The following is a 21157-nucleotide window of genomic DNA, read 5'->3' as shown; positions in this document are numbered from 1 at the left end:
AAACTACCGGGACATAAACAGGAATAGTAGTTACGTACGGACTCTTGTCACTTCGTGCTTACGTACTCCCCCACAAATAACAACACATATTAATTAAATTCACCTGTGGGGTAAGTTCCCTCTTACAAGGTTAGAAAAGAGACTTACCTCGTCTCAAAGCTTACTTCCCAATTCAAGAATGCGCTCAAACCTCCAAATTTAATGCCAAACAACTCAGAACTAGCCAAACATAATATAAATTGATCAATCTATTGCTCAAAAGTTCATATCTCCACTATTAAAATGATTACTCAACCAAAATTGCAAGATTCCTAAAATTCACCCTCGGACCCACACGCCCCGATTCCAGAAATATTTGAAGAGAGTTGTTACCTATAACCTTAGGAACATAATATATGATTTTCACTAAGTTTCATAATCATTTTTGTGGTAAAATCTCATTTTTATTAAACCCTAGATTTTTCATCTCAACCCATGATTTCTACCAATTTTCATGTGGAAACCTACCCATAATATATGTACTAAACTCATATTTAGAAAACATTACTTACCTCGCAAAGCTAAGTCGAAATCCCCTCCTAAGAAGCTCTCAAATCGCCCAAGAGTGGAAGAAAATATGATAAAAATGGTCCTACCCCGTAATAAATGAGGCTCACTGCCTCCAGCGGTTTCCGCACCTGCGGTCATAGGGCCGCACCTGCGCCCTCGCTTCTGCGGACAAGGGTCCGCTTTTGCGGAATTCACTAGGCCGGCTAGGACCGCTACTGCAGACGGGTACCCGCTTCTACGGAGGATGGGCCGCATCTGCGGAACCTGGGCTGCCCTCCTTTGGCCTCTTCTGTGAGGCTTAGCCCGCACCTACGAGCTCGCACATGCGGCTGACCAAGCGCAGGTGCAGTTTTGACAGATCTGGTGCATCAGCTGCTGCTCCAAATTCTCATCTGGGTCCGAGCCTCGTCCAATTAACACTCGGGGCCCCCGGAGTTCCGCCCGAACATACCAACAAGTTTGAAATCATAAAATGGACTCGCTCGAACTCTCTGAACGCCCGAAACAACATTAAAACTAAGAATCGCATCCCAAAACCAATTGAATCAAAGAACTTCAAGTTCTTCAACTCACTTCCAATACGCCGAAACATACTTAAACTACTCGGAATGACACCAAATTTTACGTGCAAGTCTTAAATGACATTACGAAACTATTCCCAGTCTCGGAATTCCATTTGGACCTCGATATCACCAAAACCAGCTCCAAACCAAATTTAAAGGACTTTTAAATCCTTCAAGAACTAACTTTCACTATTATGCGCTGAAACGCTCCCGGGTCATCCAAAACCCGATTCGGACATACGTCCAAGTTCAAAATCATCATACGAACCTATTGGAACCGTCAAATCCCGATTCTGAGGTTGTTTACTCAAAATATTGACCGAAGTCAAACTTGGCCTTTTAAGCCAACCTTAAGGAACCAAGTGTTCCGATTTCATCCCGAGCCCTTCCAAATCCCGAACTAACCATTCTCGCAAGTCATAAAACAGTAAAAGCATGTACGGAAAGTCTTATTTAGGGAAACGAGATTCTAGAAAGCAAACGACCGGTCAGGTCGTTACAGCCGTGTACGCGAGGTGGCGAGTATGTGCACGAGCTAAATATGGAAAATTCTAGTTTACAATTGTGCATATATATGTTACATATTAATTAAATTATTTTATCCTGTTATATTTATCATCATTGGTCCATTTTTTATATTTTTAAATTACCTTGCCTTTTCTTGCTAATTGCTTTACATGTTTAGTTAAAGCTTCATTTCTTTTATTTTGTGCTCATTATTTGAAGGTTGAATTTCTTAATTTAATTATTATTAATATGAAGTATTTGACATTTAAAACTTGGTATTGAGGCAAATTGTTAAATTTGTGAGATATTATTTTTGTTGAATTATTCACTCTCGAACATTTTATTGAGATTTTTGTATACATTGTGATTGAGCCGGAGCTCCTTATTGTGGAAAATAATGTTGTTGTTGATTTATTTGGCAAGATGACATATTTGGGCACTTGAGGTGTGAATTATGATATATTGTGATATTGATACGCATGCGGTGGTATAAGGTCTAGGTGTTGAAACGCATGCAGTGAAATAAGGTGGGCTTGATACGCGTGGCTAGTAGGGGAACTACTAGAAGTCATGCGGTGTGATAAGGGTGGCTAAAATGCGGGATGCTATTTCGGAGAAAATGATTTCTTTAAAATTAAATGTGAAGGCTCCCACGCTGATATAAGGAAAAGAGTTATTGTGAATTTATTTATGATTTGGGACTACGAGGCGGTCCCTCGAAAGTTCCCTTGTTGATATATTTTTTCTATTGGTGTACTTGTCTTGATGGTTTTTTTCCCCCTAAATATGTAAATTCCTGTTTTTCTTCTGTGATATATTATTTGCCATTATTTTGTGCAGTTAAATTGTGACATACCCCTTACTTGATTCACTTCCATTGTCATTATTATTATATGGTTAAACCTTTCACCCTGTCTTTTTATTATTTTCAGTAGGGCCTAACCTGACCTCGTCACTACTCTAACAAGGTTAGGATTGGCACTTACTAGGTACCGTTGTGGTGTACTCATACTACGCTTCTGCACATCCTCTTGTGCAGATCTAGGTACTTCCTATCAGACGAGGTATCAGTGAGCTAGCCGTACGCGGAGACTTCAAGGTGTATCTGCCAGCGTCCGCACACCTAGGAGTCACTCTCTATTCTTACTATGTTGTTCTCCTTATTCTCTTTAGACTCTGATGTATAGAGACACTTAGTATTTCTTTTAGAAGCTTATAACTTATTTCTACTGGGTTTTAGGAGTTGTAAATATTTTAAATTGCAAGCTACTGGGTATTTCGCATAATTGATAGGCTTACTTAATCTTAGAGATTAGGTGTAATCACGACATCCTACGGAGGGAATTTGGGGTCGTGACATAAAGATAAACTTGAACGAATACACTATTCAAAATTCAAAAAATATCCCGGCATAATATACTGGAGTTCGAATTTTTTACATGTGAACGTCTAGCATAATATACTGGTCCAGCATAATATGCTGGAAGTTCATACACAGGTGCTCCAATCTCCAGTATATTATGCTGGAACTTTCCGTATGCTGGAGTTCCCTCATAATATGCTGAAAGTTCATACACGGGTGCACCAATCTCTAATATATTATGCTGGAACTTTCCGTGTGCTGAAGTTCCAGCATAATATGCCGGAAGTTTATACACAGGTGCATCAATCTCCAGTATATTATGCTGGAACTTTCCATGTTTGCAGCAAAATAATTGATATTTTTCAATAATTTTGCAAACGCTGGCTATTTTTCAATTACTAGTCGGAAAACTGACTAGCTCATGCTATTTTCACTTCTAATTTTGAATGTCAAAAACTTGAGCCTTTAATCAAAGCCACAAATAATCACTTCAGCCTTTGTTTTTTATAAATTAATGACTGGAGTTTGCTATTTATTATATTTGAAATTTAATTTTCAAATTTGAGTTTATTTCGAATAGATTTGAACGGTGAATGGTATGTTAGATTGTTAAAATTCAAAAAATAAATAGAGAAAAAAAAAATCAATTAAACATTTTAACAAAAACATCTTAAGTGCATACAAAAATTATTTGAACTTAGGTCTTAAATGCATGCAAAAAATTAAAATGTAATTTTTGCACTTAGAGACGGAAACGCTGGCATCCTATTCTTTGCGTGCATTTGCCTTTGAAGTGCAACTACAACAACAACAACAACCCAGTATAATCTCACTAGTGAGGTTTGGGGAGGGTAGTTTGTACGCAGACCTTACCCCTACCCTAGGGCAGAGAGGCTGTTTCCGATAGACCCTTGGCTCCCTCCCTCCAAGAACTCCCCACCTTACTCTTGGGGTGACTCGAACTCACAACCTCTTGGTTGGAAGTGGAGGGTGCTCATCACTAGAGCAACTCACTCTTGTCTTTGAAGCGCAACTACTTGTTTGAAAAAGAATATATTAAAGAACAAGGACTTTATTTAAAGAGAAAAAGAAAAAGAAAGAGAACAAAAAAATTGGCCCATCCTTTTTGTGTATTTTCACAAACCAAGCAGAGATTTCCTCCACATAAAGGGAAGATCAAGAACCCTATCTGCCTATAATGGAGGAAAAGCAAAACAACAAATCTCCTCAAACCCAACTCTATTACTGGGGAAATACGCCAACAGAACAAGATTACTATAATCTCCAAGGTATCAAATCTACCAAATCTTTTTTCACTTCACAAAGAAACCTAACCCTATTCACAAGATCATGGCTACCCTCTGCAAAAACCCCTCCACGTGGCATCATTTTTATGGTACATGGCTATGGAAATGATATCAGTTGGACATTTCAAGCAACCCCAATTCACTTAGCCAAAAATGGTTTTGCCTGTTTTGCCCTTGATCTTGAAGGTCATGGCCAATCACAAGGTCTTAAAGCTTATGTACCTAATGTTAACTTTGTTATTGATGATTGTTTGTCTTTTTTCAAATTTGTCCTAACCCAAAATCCTGAATTTCAAGATTTGCCTAAATTCTTATATGGTGAGTCAATGGGTGGTGCAATTTGCCTTTTGATTCACTTAAAAAGTCCTAGTATGTTTAATGGTGCAATTTTGATAGCCCCCATGTGTAAAATTTCAGATAAAGTTAGACCAAGATGGCCAATTCCGCAATTCTTGACTATTCTTGCAAGATTTGCACCTACTTTGGCTATTGTACCAACAGCTGATTTATTGGACAAATCTGTAAAAGTCCCAGAAAAGAAAATTATTGGTGGGATGAATCCTAATAGGTATTTTGGAAAACCAAGATTAGGTACTGTACTTGAACTTTTACGTGTGACAGATTATGTTAGCAGCAAATTATGTGATGTGAATTTACCATTCCTGATTTTACATGGGAGTGCTGATGTTGTAACTGATCCAGAAGTGAGTAGGGAATTGTATCAATTGGCTAAAAGCAAAGACAAGACATTGAAGATTTATGAGGGTATGATGCATTCTTTGTTGTTTGGAGAGACTGATGAAAATGTTGAGATTGTTCGTAGTGACATATTGGCTTGGTTGAATGATCGGTGCTGAGAAATCTGTACTTTAATGTTATTCGTATCTAATTCATATTAATCTTATTTCTAGTTCATTAGTGTGTGACATTTGTGGTAAATAAATGCAAACTTTAGAAATATTTCTCTAAGATTGATTTAGATTGGATTATTAGTACTTGAATGAATCATACTGCTGCATGATTGTGGAAAAGCACGTTGTCTATGCTCAGTGATCTTTTTCTATCTGTCTCGAATTATGGGAACCTATACATATTAATACATTTATACCGGGATCTCCAGCCAGAATCATACGTGCAAGTTTCCTTACATTTGGCTCGTCCGTGCTTTTCGGGGCGTTGGTTGTGACACGGCATTGGAGAAGAGGGTGGAACTGTACACTTTTGTGTTCTGAGCATTGTTCGAGTGAGTAGGCAGCGCCTATCAAGCAAAGCTTTCTTAAAGATGTTGGGCTGGTTCCTTCTTTGGCAGAATTATCTTGTTCCTTTTCGACAGAATTATCCGCTACTCGTGCTGGTGGTATATAGCAGGTATTTAGGAGAAGCCCAAACACCATAAAACTAACATGTTTATGCTTAATGCTTCTGATCATTTTGAAGCAAAAAGAGTTATGTTTACTTTCAATCAACCGCGTTTGACTTTAGTGGCTTTGAAATCTTGAGTATTAGGTTATTTTGGAAATGTGGCCATTATAGCATTATGCATAAGACCATGTCAATAAATCTAATCCATATCTGTGCTCGAGATCAAATACTACACTTACACTACAACTTCATAGAGTTGCAAATCAGAAAGTATTGAGTTTCTGTTTTTCTTTTTGGGATGAGGAGAAGAGGGTAATTCCCTTTATGTGCCTTAATTTTGTTACTTAATTTTGTGCACTTGACAAAAAAGTTACTGTACAAATTTTGCAAAAAGTAAAGGTCCCACCGAGATTTGAACTCGGGTTACTGGATTCAGAGTCCAATGTCCTGACCACTAGACCATGGGACCGTGTTTGTTACCCTGTTTCGCCCTTAAGGTATAAAACACTCCTACAAAACCAATTTCCAAATTGCCCATCGCAATTACTACCCATAGTTTTATCGTCCTTGAAAGCATTTCTTATAAATATCTAAATGTCTAAAGATTTCCAAGTTAGAGTATAACGTTTCTTTTGACTCAACATTAAATGTCAATTAAAGAAAGGGCAAATTCCAGCGGAGGCAAATATTAGGTGATTTCTTCCCATCTATTCAAGCCTTGGTGGATAGAGTTACCTGGTACCTGTTGTTGGTGGGAGGTGGCAGGTATCCCGTGGAATTAGTCGAGGTGCGCGCAAGCTGGCCCGGACACCACGGTTATCAAAAAAAAAAAAAAAAGTCCGATACACTAAGCTATTGCTATGTGCGAGGTTCGGAGAAGGGCCGGACCACAAGAGTATTGTACGTAATCTTAACCTACAAATGTCAATTACTTTCTTGTATTTTGTGGTTGATCCATAGTTAAAAGAGGTATATAAAGTAGAGATTGGATTGTTTAAGCGATCGTACTTCGTACTGTGTTGGTAACTCATACTTAGATCTTCACCATCCTCCATTAGACCTGGTCACGCATTGAATTCTCAAAAGGGAAAATTTTGTGCCCAAAGTAAAAAACCATCATACACGCAGATCAAACAAAAAAAGAAGTAAAATCAAATCATCTTCTAAATACATAAATTCGTTTTGCTCTTTTTCTTTTTCTTCTTTTTCCTTTTTTTGAGGGTGGGTGGAGATGTACCACAATTTATCCATTAATATTAATGCATAAACAATTCATCAAAAGACTGATTCCGGTCCCCTAAAGTTAGAAAGCTGGTTAGACTGCAATCTATGCCATATTATAATCTTCGCATAACAAGCATATGAATCAAGCGACGTCTTAATGTACAAACCATTTTTGTTGTGTCCCCTGGAGCCAAACCTTCACTTGATTGCTATTTTTCTCAGCAAAAGGAGGAACCACAGTGTTTAATAGAATACATTGACAGGATCCTAGAACTTTACATCCAAGGTATAAGCCACAATAACACACAAGCAATTTATAGAAACTTCAAATGAAAAAGAATTGCCATGACGGCATGTTTCTGTATTAAATTAAATTTGAAGGTGAAAATTTACAACCCAAAAAGCTAGAACGAAACATACTGTCTACAACTTAAACTACTACTAATATATTGTATTCCTAAATCCAATCCTAGAAAAAAGAAACATGGCAGAAGCCACAGGAACTATCATTTACATATTCTAAGCAAAGAATCTACCGACTCATCTAAAGTCTCATCCTCATTTGGGTGTAACCCACTAAAATCCAACCCCTGCACAAGGTAACCAATAGCTATAAAAAATGGATCATATGAATCTTTGAAGGTATTCTCAAAATCATTGTTTAGTAAGGTCATCTTTCCTGTCAATACTATGGACCTAAGAACCAATGCCTCAATTGTGTATGCTGCTAAACCAGTTTCCAAATAAAAAAATTAAGATAGCCCAAGCTGCATTAAAACGTCAGCTTACTGCAAAAATGAGATGCCGATTAAATCTTGAAAAGGTACTCCAAGTCCTCCACAGTGAGACGAGTCTGTCGGCTACCAGTCTCATCCTCTCCGAATGCAGAAGCAACCATTTCTCTTTTCTTTTGCTGTGAAAACCGGTGTTACCACAAATTAGAATTCTCAAATGTAGAGGAAGTGAGAAACCAGCAAAGATGCAGAAAGAAAGCCGCAAACTGGACTATGTTTGAATTACGACAAATAATGAAACCACATCCAAGTCGTTCAGAGGAAGATCATGACTATCCATGTTTATCATTATATTGATAGGAACACTTTAGGCGTGTTGCAAATTTACGAGGAAGTACGAACAAAAAGTTCAAAAAATAACAAATAAAGTAATACCTGAAGAGCCAAAATACGATCTTCAACTGTATCTTTTACAGTCAACCGCAAAACTGTAACAGGACGGGTCTGTCCAATCCGATGCGCCCTGTCGATTGCTTGATCTTCAGTGGTAGGGTTCCACCAAAGGTCCAAGAGAAGAACATGACAAGCTGCAACCATGTTCAGTCCAAGGCTTGCAGCTTTCAGAGACATAATCATGACTGATACCTGCGTAAAGCTTCAATATTTAGTCCTGGGATTTTAAAAAGATAGAAAAATATTCAACACCAAGAAGAAGGAAATGTTAAAACCTCGGGAAGTGTGTTAAAATCTTTCACAGCCTTATCTCTAGCAAGAACAGACATTGTTCCGTCAAGTCTACGGTACTGAATTGAGGAACTCTTCAGACAAGTTTCAAGCAAATCCAACATCCCTGTCCACTGAGAAAAGACAATTGCTTTCTCTCCAACGATTGTAGTTGTATCTTTGGAACTTGAATTCATCCTAGATTCTCCTGCATGATTATCACATTTATTTTCTGACGGAGAAGTTCCTTCATCATCTGATCTTGAAATGCAGTCCCTCAGAGTGCAAGCCTTCGGTTTAGACAGAGATTGCAGCATCTGAAGAGCAGCTTTAATCTTGGACGAGTCATATGGGCTACAAATTGAACTTTCAGCCACTTCAGAGCCAGCACAGTCAGGGTTCTTTTGCAGACTGGGCTGATCAGATAGAGAATCACTTAACATTGCTTTAGAGAAAACTGAAGAAACGCTCAGCTGAGTTTTGCAAGCTGATACAGGACACTTAGTGTCATCGCCGCTTAGATGTTCACAAATACACTGATTACAAAAGACATGTCCACACACTGTTACAACAGCATCTTCAGGGGGGTCCTACAAGATTGTTACCAAAATGCATAAGGAGGTAAGGAAGAAACAAGGAGATCCATAACAGAGAAATCCAAGACAAGAGAAATAAAGAGTAATGTAGTAAGAGACAGATCAAAATAGTAAAAGTTGCAGACAACTAGAAAACTTTATTAGGCTGAAATTAATTTAAAACTGGTATCACATATTAAAAGCAATTGTTGTTGCAACATTTCTCTGATAACCTGTAGTACGTAATCAACCAAATTGTAAGCACTATTTTCCAAATGTTATTTCTATTTTGCCTTGAACAGAGCAAATCACTTGAGCATTATCAAAGCAAGATCAAGTTTGTAACTAGAAATGGCAATAAGTTATATTAGCGTAACAAAGGCAAGCACCACTATTGGTTGTATCTCACCATTAACTTCAAAAATTGCAGATTCTTAATAGACGACCCAGAAACAGGGAACAAAGATATTAAAAAATGCTACAATCATAAGGATAAAAACTCATTACATATAATAATGATACTTTTGGTGTTGATGTTTGCAAATTGCATGGAAAAAAACGAAAAATCCCCGAGTCGCAGAGGCGCACAGTTCGAAACTCGTGAATGCCTCTCTACCCTTCTCAACTTAAATACCAGCCCTTCTACTCTTCTCTACTTATATGCAACAAAGCCTAATCGGTTTGAGTGTCCTAATAGCTGAGAGGTTTCTACATGGAAGTTAAGTTGTAAAAATCCTCCTTTCTAGTTGTGGATCAGCTTCAATGTTAAACTGAACCATGCATGCATTTAGCAGAGCATGAGTGCTTGTGCATGTAGCATTCACAAATTTATCCTTAGCTAATATAGAACCTGAAAGTAGTAGCTTAAAACCCCAATACTTTTGGTTCACTCTTCCTTCAAATTAGACGAGGATGTATCATCAAAAAATAGAGAGTTGGTAAAAACATTTAAGTTCAATGGGGTTGTTTCTTTTCAGGGAAAAGCTGAGGCGGATAACAGTTGATCAGAGAGCAAAAAGCTAGAGGTGATAAGATTGACATAAACATATATTAAAGAAGAGTCAAGTGATAACATACACTGCAAATGCCACAAATTGCTAAAGAACCTTCCAAACAATTCAAAAGATCAGCTAGTTTCTCTCGCGGTAATTTCTTGGCCTCCTCAATAGATGATCTCCAAACAGAACCAGAGTTGGACCCTCCAACAAGAAGAGGGTGATCACAAGCTTGTCTCAGGCGTAAAAGCATCAGCAATATGTTGACATAATTTTGTTTGACTGTCCCGGCAGCAGCATATTCCTGAATTGTTCATAAATTGATATGTTAAGAGGAGAAGAATTCAAAAGCCAAAGTTCTTGAAGACTGGGTATAAAATATCGTCTAAACATACAGCAAACTGAGCACGTGATTCAGATTCAAGTCTGCAGTAGAAATCTCGTTCCTCGTCAGTAAAATCAACTTTTCTCAGTATAATTCGTTTCGGTGGAAGGTTGATAATGGGTTCTCCATCAAGAAATGTACCTGATCAGATAATGACAGCGTTAATCCTCAATATAGAAATTTAAGAGTTATGCGCTTAGTCAGACATGCAAACAGTACAACAGTAAAAGTGGACAATGACCACCAGAAAACCAAGTTGAGTTTGTCATATTCATTACAACGAGCACCTCACAGATACATGTTCCCAACTAGCAAATGACTTTTAGCACTTCATTTGAAAATCTAAGCGCACACAGCCAAAACGAGTCGAACAAAGCTGCATGTCTGAACATTTATGAGTAACATGTTAAAGATAAGAACAATAATTGGGCTCAGATGAACCAAATAGACCATATGATCCTTTTCTTTCCGAAGAACAAAAAGAGAAACTTTGAAATTATTTTAAAAAAATAAACATAATTCCAAGAATGAATCTGCAACACATAGGAGAGCAAACAGGGAATATAGGACTAACCTATACCGCAAACCTATGTTACTCGGACTCTTCAAAAATGTTGTTGGGTGCGTGTCGGATCCTCCAAATTTAGTGCATTCTTGGAAGATCCGACACGGGTGCGGCAGCGCTTTTGAGAGTCCGAGCAACATAGCTGCAAACAAATGGTAACGCACCAAGAAAGTACTTACTGTACAAACTCTGTCAGGACACATCTCTAAAATTTAATATGGACAAAAAATCCCTACTAGCATCTGCACAATGCACAGAATAAAAGGAAATTTGGAGTAAATCACTTACATGTTCCTAACTTATGCTGGAAGCTACAATTTCGTCATTACCTATCACTTTGTCCCCATAGCATCATCAATATAACATTTTTAATTTTAGATGATCCTAGCCAGAAGCCAAATTGGTGCTAAATCTTAGTAAAACATGATGATTTACAAGTGTAACTTTGAAAAAACACTATACCTTAACAGTTAACTAAAAGAAGTGAAAAGGAAAGAGAAAGAAAAAAAAATTGCTTTCTTCTATGTCCCACCAAACCCACCTGTTTTTCGCCCATCCCATTTAGCTGGATGGTTTTGAAAATCTCAGCATCCACAACCCATCCCCCCCCCCCCTTCAAGCTTTTTGTTTCCTATCCACCCTCTCCCTCTTCATGTGTCCCCCGCACCTACCCCTACTCTCCTGCCTGAATCCCCACAGCAGCAGCCACTCAACAAATATCTACAAGTGGCCCCCAGCACCTGTGATGGTGGGTCTGATATTCCCGGAATTCCTATATCCTCTACATTTTTTGCTTGCCTGCTACCACTTTGGGCTTTCTCGATTAAGAATTTGTGCGGGTGTTAAGACGGATGCAAGTTTCTTGATTTTGAAGTTAGGGTGGTGGAGGAGGTTGCATATTTATTGCTCAACTCAGGTAGGGGAGTTCCAGGTTGGGGCACAAGGGGGTGGTGTTGACTAAACAGTGGGCAGGACTTGCTGTAGATGTTGGAGTCAGGATTGACTATAGAGGTGGTTGAAGCCATGGAGGAGCCTTGCGGGGAGAAAAGGACCTGGATTTGTGGCAATCATATGTTCTACTTTTTACTTTTCTTTCGTTTTCCTTTTTTTTTCTCTTTCGTTTCTCAGTCAGAAAGATCAAGTTTTTCTCCTCTTTTCTTTTTTTCTTTCTCCTGGTTACTTCTATTTCCTTAAAAAAATATTCATTTTAAAATAAAAATTTCAAGCAAAATTACCCAAGTGAACATCACGTGTCTCTCACATGATGTCAGATTTTAGCTCCAATTTCCTTACTGGAGGGACACTAAAGACCATCTGAAAAGAGAAGTGATAAATTGAGGATAAACTAAGAATAAAGTGAAGGATGAGGAGGAAATTGTAACTTATAGCACATAAGTGCTTTTTTCCAGATAAGTTGTAACTTAGAACATAATTTGGGCATCATATAGTACTTTACTTGAAATCATGTAATATACTGATGCGGGAAGTATAAAAAGAAAGGTTGGGGCAATGAAGAGCTAGAAGAGTGCTCGCAGATCCTCTACCCTTTTATCAGTATTGAAATAGAAATAGACATGAATGGTTTGGCATCAAAAAAAGATGCAACCACAAGTGAATCATATTATATCATATAAGGAGCAAGCCTGTCTAAAATGGTATACAGCTTATAGAGGAAAAGTACATGCTGAAGTTATTATATTCACCTTTAGTGCGACGAAGCATAACAGTCTTAAGCACTGCTTGCAGCTTTCTGTACCCAGTTGTTGGATGTTTCTGGATTGGAAACTTTATTGTGGAGCAGAATTGTTTATACACTGCATATGGGTCATATTTGAGAAACCTGAAGTAACTGTAAAGGTCATCAACTGCGTTTTGGATAGGTGTCCCTGACAAACACCATCTACGTTTAGCACGAAGACCCCAACAAGCCCTAGCTACTTGGGTTCTGTAATTCTTGATGCTTTGAGCCTCATCCAGCACAATCCTATACCATCCCACCCTTGCAAGAGGGCGCGCAGTGGCTTCAAGCAATTCCTTCTCCACTTCTTTTTTTGCCTTTGATGAACTTTTCTTTGAGCTCGAAGGAGATTTTCTCTTTTTACTAGAAGGTGATTCATGAGTTCCTTTTCCTGTCTCATCATCATCTTCCACAAGAGGCTGCTTAGGGACCTCCATGCTTACTATTGAATATGTAGTGACCACCACATCGTACTTTGCTAGTTCAATAGGGTCCTTTGTTCTATTGCTACCATGGTATACTAGGACAGAAAGATTTGCTTTGCTTGTTACCTTATTGTGCAACTCCTCAGACCACTGACGAAGGACACTGGTAGGACAAACGATAAGGGTGCCCGCAGCAGGCCTCCCTTTTGTATGCATAGAAGTTTTACCGCCTATGCTAGAATTATCATTGACTTGATAAGAATAGGCACCTAGCTTTGACTTGTCAAGCTCACATGAAATATCATCATCGTCCAAATTCAATGTCTCCGTTTTAGTTTGTCTGGCCATGGCTGTAGAAACTCTCGAAGATGGAGACCTTTCTTTGAGTATAAGTGCAATTGTTGATACAGTTTTTCCAAGTCCCTACAACAACCCAAAGAAAAAAGATTACTAAAAGGACGACCAATTCGAAGGCAACTTTACTCATGTAGACAGACAAAACATTGAGAAGTTTAAAGTGTCAAAAAGTTACCTGATCGTCAGCAAGAATCCCACCACAACAGGGTACACCAGTTTTTTCCTTCTTGACCATCCATGATAAAGCAATGCGCTGCGTGTAAATTGAACGGATATAATTCAGATAATTCCTCACACCAATTCAATATATAATACATTTTATCTCTTGTTTTTCCCTGGTTAATTCTTCTTCAGGAGGAGGAAGAGGCATAGAGAACCTAAACAGCCTGCTATAAACTATAATATGAATAAATGAAAAAAGAAAAACAGATAGAGAAGCAGATCAAGAAAAATGAAACACCCGAACAATAATCTAGGGCAGTAAAATACACAAGCATATACAAAGTTCCACAAGGATGTTTTCAGCGAAAGGAGTTATTGGCTTAGTATCAGTTATAATGCAACTATTTTTAACCATATCTTCAGATAAGCTACAGAATTTCAGACAACACAATATGTTCAACCAATAGAATAATTCAGAAAATTCACATATCATTGATGTATTTTGTCAGCAGCAGCTTTCTTTTGGCGATAACGAAACAATTTTAGTAAAATTTAATTCTCTCAATTCCCGGGCAATTGCACCAAAAATTCAAGTAGACGCCCTCAGTACGATATTAATGATCTCCACATCTTGAAGAATAAATTCAGGTACATGCTGCACTTAGAAAATCGAAACTTATAATTCCTATAAACATAAACCATCAAACAGTGCTGAACCTGGTGTCTCAATAGAGGAACAGCCAAAAGACCATCGGGTGGATTTTCTTCTGATTTCGGCTGAGAGAGATCCTGCAACAGGTACCACAGCCTTAGTCCAATCAGAATTTATTTCTTTAAGTGAAAACAAGGCATATTTTCTCACGGGCGCAAAAGGCACCCACGTAGTGTCATCGTGTTCCATCAAACAACAACTTTAAACACAGACAGCTTTCAAAAGTCAGGAAGGAATTTTCTGTATTGATCATCCACATACACAGCAAACAATAAATTGGACAGCATAAAAGTAAAGAATCCAACTAATCCCTTGAATTGCACATGCTTAAAGGATTTCAACTCCCATCTTTTTAACTAACAAACTATTATCAATAAAGATACACAAGAAAAAAAACCATTCAAGTGGGTGCGAATAATTACCAGAGAAACAGTTAAAGATAAATATTAATTTTAAAACAGCGAAAATAGCATGACAACATTTCAGAGCACAGTTATTGCAACAGGTGTGTATTGAAATAGCGACAGCTATAAGTCCTCACCTGCAAGGCAGCTCGATAAATAACAAGCTCATCATTTGACTTCGGCCTCATTTGTCCCACTTCAGCTGGAATAAAAGAGTTAGTAATTGTAGTACGCTGTAGAGCAACAAGAGACTTGCCATTAGCACATGGATTTGCCTTTGCAGGTGCACTTATATCCTCGAGAATGCACAGATCATCATCATCCTCACTATGGCTTCTTTGAGGCAACAAGCTTCGCTGAGCTCCTCGATGAGTGGTTGTAGATAGACGAGAACCAGGAACTTTTAAAGAACTGTGTTTTTGCCCTAACATTGCACAGCTGAACTGCTGCTTCATTGAAGTTGATGACAATGAGACAGGCAGTTCTCTACCCTTCACATCAGCATGGTGATCATGAGGAACCAAAATGGTTTTTTCTAAAGAAGCTTCTTTGAAATTATCAAGGTGATGAGAAGACCTATCATACTGAAGTATATCATTTTCAACCTTTGGATAAACCAAAAAATTGTTACTTGAAAAGGCAGTTGCAGGAGCAGGAAAAAATGAATTTGAGAGCCCAGAAACTGTAGGTATATCAGCACCACCTATCAGTTCATTTTTGTCATTCCTTCTGTGTAACTGGTGGTTTTGAATAAGGAAACTTGACCCACTGAAAGGCAAAGGCTGAGGAAACACCTTTTGCACCTTATTACTGTCTCTTAATCTGGAGGACAAGATGCCATTATTTAATGATGTTTGGATACCACCACTACGATAGGCACTGAGCTCCCCAACACCAAAATTTGCGGTCATATAACACTCAGGAGCCTGCTGAACTCCTTCACCTGCTCTTGTCCAATTCTCATATGCCATTGTATCCGAGTCTGCAATCCCAGTTGTATGGTCCAATTGTTCGTCCATTATATTTAGCATCTTATCATTGTGAGACAGCATTTCAAAATCAAGGTTATTTAGTGCAGCCGGCTTCGAGAAAGAATCTGCATGGGAAGTTTGTGGAAACTTGTCCCAACTTTCGGGCAAAGTATCAGAACTCTGACATAAACTAAACCCAGCGTAGGGCTCATCATTTGAAGATGCAGCTACTTCAATGCTTGGTGTTTCTTCTGCAGCTAATGTTTCTGAGGTTCTCAACTTGTTCTCTGTAGTTGATTGGCTTAGCAGCAACCCTAAAATGTCAATGACGTTTTTCGAAGCGATTAGAAACAAAAATGAATAAATATAAAACTTACAACAGAAAAGAACCTCAGAGCAAAGATGAGAATAACAGAAATGCCGACTAAAAAGAAGATCAAGAAACATTCAGCGCAAGATTTTCGCTCTGGAGAACCAGTTGTATTAATGAGTTTCACATATCGTATAGCTGGTCCAAATTCTATCAATCATTGATATGATCAGTATTAACAGCAAAGCTACATGTGTCACAACTAGTGGACATCTGAAGGTTGAGGTTCCTTACTTTCTTGTTGGACATTAGATGAAGTACACCGAGAGAAATTATCCTTATGAGTGGACCGGTCATTGTCCTGACCAGGCTTCCGTTCAGTCAGGTTTCTACAGAAACTGTGTACCGGAGAGTCTATCCCTAATTGAAACTCAAGCTTCCCACCATCAACATTTGAATTCCCTGCAGAATCAGATGAACCATCTGAAACACCTGTCCTAGAATCTGAAGCTTCTGAGTTGGAAGAAGGGGAGACTCCAATGTGTCCAAGAAATTGACCCCCTGAAGATGAAGCTCTCTCCAAATCTGAATAACCTACTTAAAATAGCATAAACATCAAGAATCAAATATCAATATCAAGATGAGTAATAAGCACCATAATCTCACACCAAGTTAGTAACAACATCAAATTCCATAAGTATCCAAGTTGGCAACCAACTAACCTTGTCCCATGTCATTTGGCATAAAAACCTCTGGCATACTCTGCAAAAGGATACCCGAATATTAAAATCATTGACAAACTGGGTAAGCATTGTAAGACCAAACTGTTCGCGTGATCCAATGACAGATCTACAATATGTATCTCCAGACCAAAGATTGAAAGCAAAGCACTTCGCAGTATATTCTTTACTTAACCTATATTGTGTTTTTACTTCGTGAAGCTGATGGCTCAATTTCATTCATTAAGCTTTTTGTCAACTCTTTCGGCTGCAACTTAGTAACAACGGAATAACTGACCTCACATCAATTTTAACCATCTACATCCAATGGACAATTTAAACAGTTTACGGGTCTACGTCCAACACCTCTTGGTCTTGGACACAATAATGTAACCGATTGCTCAGTACTTAATCAACAAGCCATTCGAATTTACAAGGTGTAATGTCTAAAAATAATAGTAATCCCATGAGTAAATTTATTCATTTTGACAAGCCCATTCCTAAAATATAGTACCACACATCTCTATTATGTATTACTAAACATTCACTGACTTCAGGTGTATCTAGTATTTCTATTTGTTCAATTTAGTCAAACACATCTATAAATTATTTCTACCAACATGTCCTTTATTTATGAAAATTTGCAAATGTGATGTGTCTATTTAAGTACCACAGATACTTCAAAAGAACCCCATCCACAGATACTGAAAAAGGCACAAGACATCCTTAATGCTTCTCACCATATTATTACCAACCATTGGTATTAAATTTCTCAGCATCTAACAGCTTACGAGTATTTTTTCAAACAGTCATAATGTGTTAAAGAAATTCAGCAAGGTTTTACCTAGTATTCAAAGAAATCACACGTTAGTATCCTTAATATTTCAAGATTCAGCTAACCAAATTACTTCAGCAGCTCTTAGTTCACCCAACCTAGTTAAATCCACAATAAGCCATCCCAATCCCAATCCCAATCAGACTCAACAGTTATAAGTCTCGACTTGAAAATGGGAAAACAGATACCGCGTCTGAATCTATCAACTAAAAAGGTTCTGTATTTCATTGATACGTCTTCTATTACTAATTTCTTGCAATAATCACACAATAGACCCAGTTTTCCCAAAGAGCAAGTAATCTCATCCTAAAGGTCAATTAAGGACCACTGGCAAAAAACGTGAGGTAGGTACCTTATTAGAAGCATCTATAATTATGACTCAGAGTCAGCACATGCTATCCGTGGTTACATAGGGAAATGTTATATTGATTATACAGGTCATTGCTATGACTATCAACCTTGTAGTACATATTAAAAGTGTTTCGATTCAGTGAAGTTACATGTTAACTGGTTTTCACATGTCTAAACTTATTGATTGAGTAGAAGAATACTTCAAGGTATAACATAGGCCCTTCTATAATATTATATACTTACAACAACTAGGCCTCATTCTCAAACAAGTTGGGGTTGACTGTATGAATCCTCACTGACCATGTTACTCCATATAAACTCATCTCATGCCAATATTATCGAAAATAAAAATAACAATAATAATAATAATAATAAAATTAAAAAACTACTTAAATTTTTGTATGTAACAAACGATTACTACCCCTATTTTATCCCAACCAGAGAGAGAGAGAGAGACCAAGACTCCCGTAGAAGAAGTCCCTCTTGTATATTGTCAATACTCAATTCAATAAGAGTCTCTCTCTTCCTTTCTCTTTTTACAGAGCGTCGCTAAAAGGCCCATTAGTAAAAGAAGCTATTCAATCAGGCATCACAGAAGTGTGAAAATATGCAGTCTTATAATACAAGTGGTCTTGAAATATTTGATAGTTATGGGCCTTCAACTAGCATAGTCATAAGTGTTTTGACATTTACAGTTTTCATGTTACCACCATGCTACCTTGAACGACACAACAAAAAGAACAAGGGTCACCTCCATAGCCATGCATCTCCAGTAACTACAGAATCTAGTTAATTACAACAACTCGCAAGCTCATGAGTCATGATCCTACGCAGCAAGATATAATGAAAATAAGGTGCAATTAGATTTTTTTTCAAGATGACACTAGCTGAAATTTGCAAGATAAAAACTGACATTTCGCTGTTCACATCAAAAAGTGCTAAATTCTTTTATTTGAAAATCTTTTCATGAGATTATTCTTTATTCGAGATGTTGAATTTTTTATTTATTCTAAAATTATCTTATAATGTGAGGCAGGTATATGATATTCCATTACAAACATATAAATATTCTTTCAGTTCAATGATAATCTATTGGGGTTATATAATATATTTTCTATTTCACGGGAAGTAAAGCCAATTTTACTAGACCTCTATCCAGCAACCTAATGCGACACGGCAAGGTCGAACAGTTTAGCTAAACTCTCCCATATGAAAAAAATGATTGGAACTGACAACATTATGACGTACTCACTCTGTTCCATTTTATGTGAAGGTGCTTGACTAAGCACTGAGTTAGATAAATAAAGGGAAGACTTTTGACACATAAACTAAATATATGCAAAGTACCAATTTAGCCCGTACTACCAATAATTAAATGAGTCAGTTGTGAGTTCCACATGCCTTTACACTTTCTCTCTCTTAGTAAATGAATGAGCTTTTATATCAAGTGAGACCAAACAAGTCATGTCATTAAGCATAAATGGAGACGCAAATCTTAAGATAGTTTCCAAATAGAGAAAGATGTTATTCTTTTCGGAGCAGACAAAAAAGGAATAAAAAGGAATGTCAGGCGTAATAGAGAACGTAAAAATAAAGATCAACAAATGTATCCAACTTAAATGGAAAATATCTAAATTGTACAATCATCTCATCTAAAAGCTTAAACATTAAACTACTAAAAGGAAACACTCAATTATTCATTTAATTCTTACAAAATTTTCTTTCAAAGCAAAATCTAGAGAGTTTAAGTTCCACGCGCTGACAGCGTAAAAATTATTTACACAATTAGGTCACTTAAAAATAATTGCAGGCAACTTTGGTCAATAAGCATTGCTCATTAGTCTAACATAAATGGCAAGTAACATTCATTAGACTGTAAGTGTATATAACTTAAATTTAAATCCAAATCAAACCCAAATTTTGAACCCCTATACAATAATCTTATTCATATATACACACACAAACACCAAAAAAAAAATTAAGAGGTGCATGTCCAGTTCCTACTGAATCGAGAATTACCCACTAAGAAAATTATTACTAAGCGATCATGCTCAATTCACAGTAAAACCCTGATTTACAAAAAAAAAATTAACTTATATATACTGACAGCATAAAGATTTTTTCATACTATCGGTGAAATTTAACCTGTACTAGCCAATTGATTACCATCTTTACCAGATTACCAAGACTTGATTGTGTAAAGATTTTTTAGACTGTCAATGCATACAAAAAATTCATTGAAAATTTACCGGCAGAGAAGGATCGGGGTCCTCGTCAATAATTCGCCATATATCGTCAATATCCATGCTTAGCTCATCAAAATTCATCCCAAATTCGACCGACAAATCATCCGATGGTAACGAATATTGCGATGACTGGTCCGCCATCATCATCGCAAAAATATCACTAAAATCTAAAATTCTCACCAAATCCAATCAATCAATCATTCAAATAAAAATAAAAAAACCCTAATCCAGCAACAACAAAAAAAAAGCCTAGAAATTCACGAGTCCTCTAAGATTCCAATACGCTGTCGTTTCATCAACCCAAAAGGATCACAAAATTTTCACCACACTAACTCTCTGTGTGTGTGTGTGTGTGAGAGAAGATAAATCTACGATTGGATTTTTCTTCTGGCAAAGAAGGTTCGTAGAGGTTTCAAAATACGCGACTTCTGATTTGGCCACTTTTTTTGCCCTTTTTATTTAATTAATGAGTACGTGTTTTTTCTCGTGATGTTTTTGGGGGAATTTGTGTTAAATTGGGGATGAGGTGGTGTTTTATGACTTTCTTTTTATAATTATAATAATAAAATAATTAAAATAATGATTTAAAAAAAAAACAATTTCCTAATTTGGTTTGGACTTTAGATATAGGAGGAATCCAAATGTGAATACTGAATAGGGAAGGTTTTGTTAAGCGTAAGGCCCGCGTTTTGTCAGTTCAACTTCAGTTGTCTTCATCTTTTTTTTTTCACATGTCCATTTCGGAAATAGTTAGATTCTAACTAGAAATATTCTTTCGATCTATATTTATGCGACGGTATTTGACAGTACATTTTAAAATATTCACTTTGAATATTAATTATGCTAAATATTTAACGGTCATTTTTATATGTCGTTTAAGATTTTTGACACATTTATTAATCATAAAATTTATCTTACTAGATTACTCTTATCTCTACTTTAAATGAGTAAATAATGACCATAGTCTTACTAGTAATCTTCCTTAAATGAGTGACTAATAACTATACCTAGTGTAATTTCGTAAGTGGGGTTTGAGAAAGTTAGTGTGTACGTAAACCTTATCTTTACCTTGTGT

At 37.1% G+C, this 21157-nt stretch overlaps 2 protein-coding genes and 1 non-coding gene across 4 annotated transcripts; 1 reads left to right on the top strand and 2 right to left on the bottom strand.

Moving 5' to 3' along the window:
• Positions 1 to 4066: 4066 nt before the first annotated feature.
• On the top strand, positions 4067 to 5320 carry LOC104104069 (caffeoylshikimate esterase). Its single transcript, XM_009612058.4, has one exon. It carries the CDS (start codon positions 4181 to 4183, stop codon positions 5144 to 5146), a length of 966 nt encoding a protein of 321 aa, XP_009610353.1. The 5' UTR covers positions 4067 to 4180; the 3' UTR covers positions 5147 to 5320.
• A 728-nt stretch (positions 5321 to 6048) lies between these two features.
• On the bottom strand, positions 6049 to 6120 carry TRNAQ-CUG (transfer RNA glutamine (anticodon CUG)). Its single transcript has one exon. It is a non-coding gene; the product is annotated as a tRNA-Gln (tRNA).
• A 1085-nt stretch (positions 6121 to 7205) lies between these two features.
• Positions 7206 to 20578, bottom strand: LOC104104068 (helicase-like transcription factor CHR28). 2 transcript variants are annotated; one of them, XM_009612056.4, is made up of 12 exons: positions 20086 to 20578; positions 16654 to 16693; positions 16226 to 16528; positions 14788 to 15935; positions 14252 to 14323; positions 13548 to 13625; positions 12556 to 13438; positions 10298 to 10428; positions 9985 to 10206; positions 8338 to 8922; positions 8045 to 8254; positions 7206 to 7788 (listed from the first exon to the last, which is right to left on the bottom strand). In XM_009612056.4, exons 1-12 carry the CDS (start codon positions 20227 to 20229, stop codon positions 7684 to 7686), a joined length of 3921 nt encoding a protein of 1306 aa, XP_009610351.1. In that variant the 5' UTR covers positions 20230 to 20578; the 3' UTR covers positions 7206 to 7683. The 2 variants fall into 2 exon arrangements, with proteins under 2 accessions (XP_009610351.1, XP_009610352.1); XM_009612057.4 differs by having other exon boundaries at positions 16226 to 16525.
• Between the last annotated feature and the right edge of the window lie 579 nt (positions 20579 to 21157).

This window comes from Nicotiana tomentosiformis, chromosome 9 (genome assembly GCF_000390325.3).
Source record: "Nicotiana tomentosiformis chromosome 9, ASM39032v3, whole genome shotgun sequence".
In the NCBI taxonomy this organism is placed as follows: Eukaryota; Viridiplantae; Streptophyta; class Magnoliopsida; order Solanales; family Solanaceae; genus Nicotiana; species Nicotiana tomentosiformis.
The sequence above is the reverse complement of the archived record's forward strand: the minus strand, read 5'-3'. Positions and strand labels throughout refer to the sequence as shown.

Excerpts from the sequence above, each read along its gene's own strand:
- LOC104104068 (XM_009612056.4), bottom strand. The coding sequence starts at position 20,229 with ATGATGATGGCGGACCAGTCATCGCAATATTCGTTACCATCGGATGAT. Across the intron at positions 16,694-20,085 it reads ACCCCGATCCTTCTCTGCCG|AGTATGCCAGAGGTTTTTAT; the intron begins GTAAATTTTCAA and ends ATCCTTTTGCAG. Across the intron at positions 7,789-8,044 it reads ATCGTATTTTGGCTCTTCAG|CAAAAGAAAAGAGAAATGGT; the intron begins GTATTACTTTAT and ends CGGTTTTCACAG.
- LOC104104069 (XM_009612058.4), top strand. The coding sequence starts at position 4,181 with ATGGAGGAAAAGCAAAACAACAAATCTCCTCAAACCCAACTCTATTAC.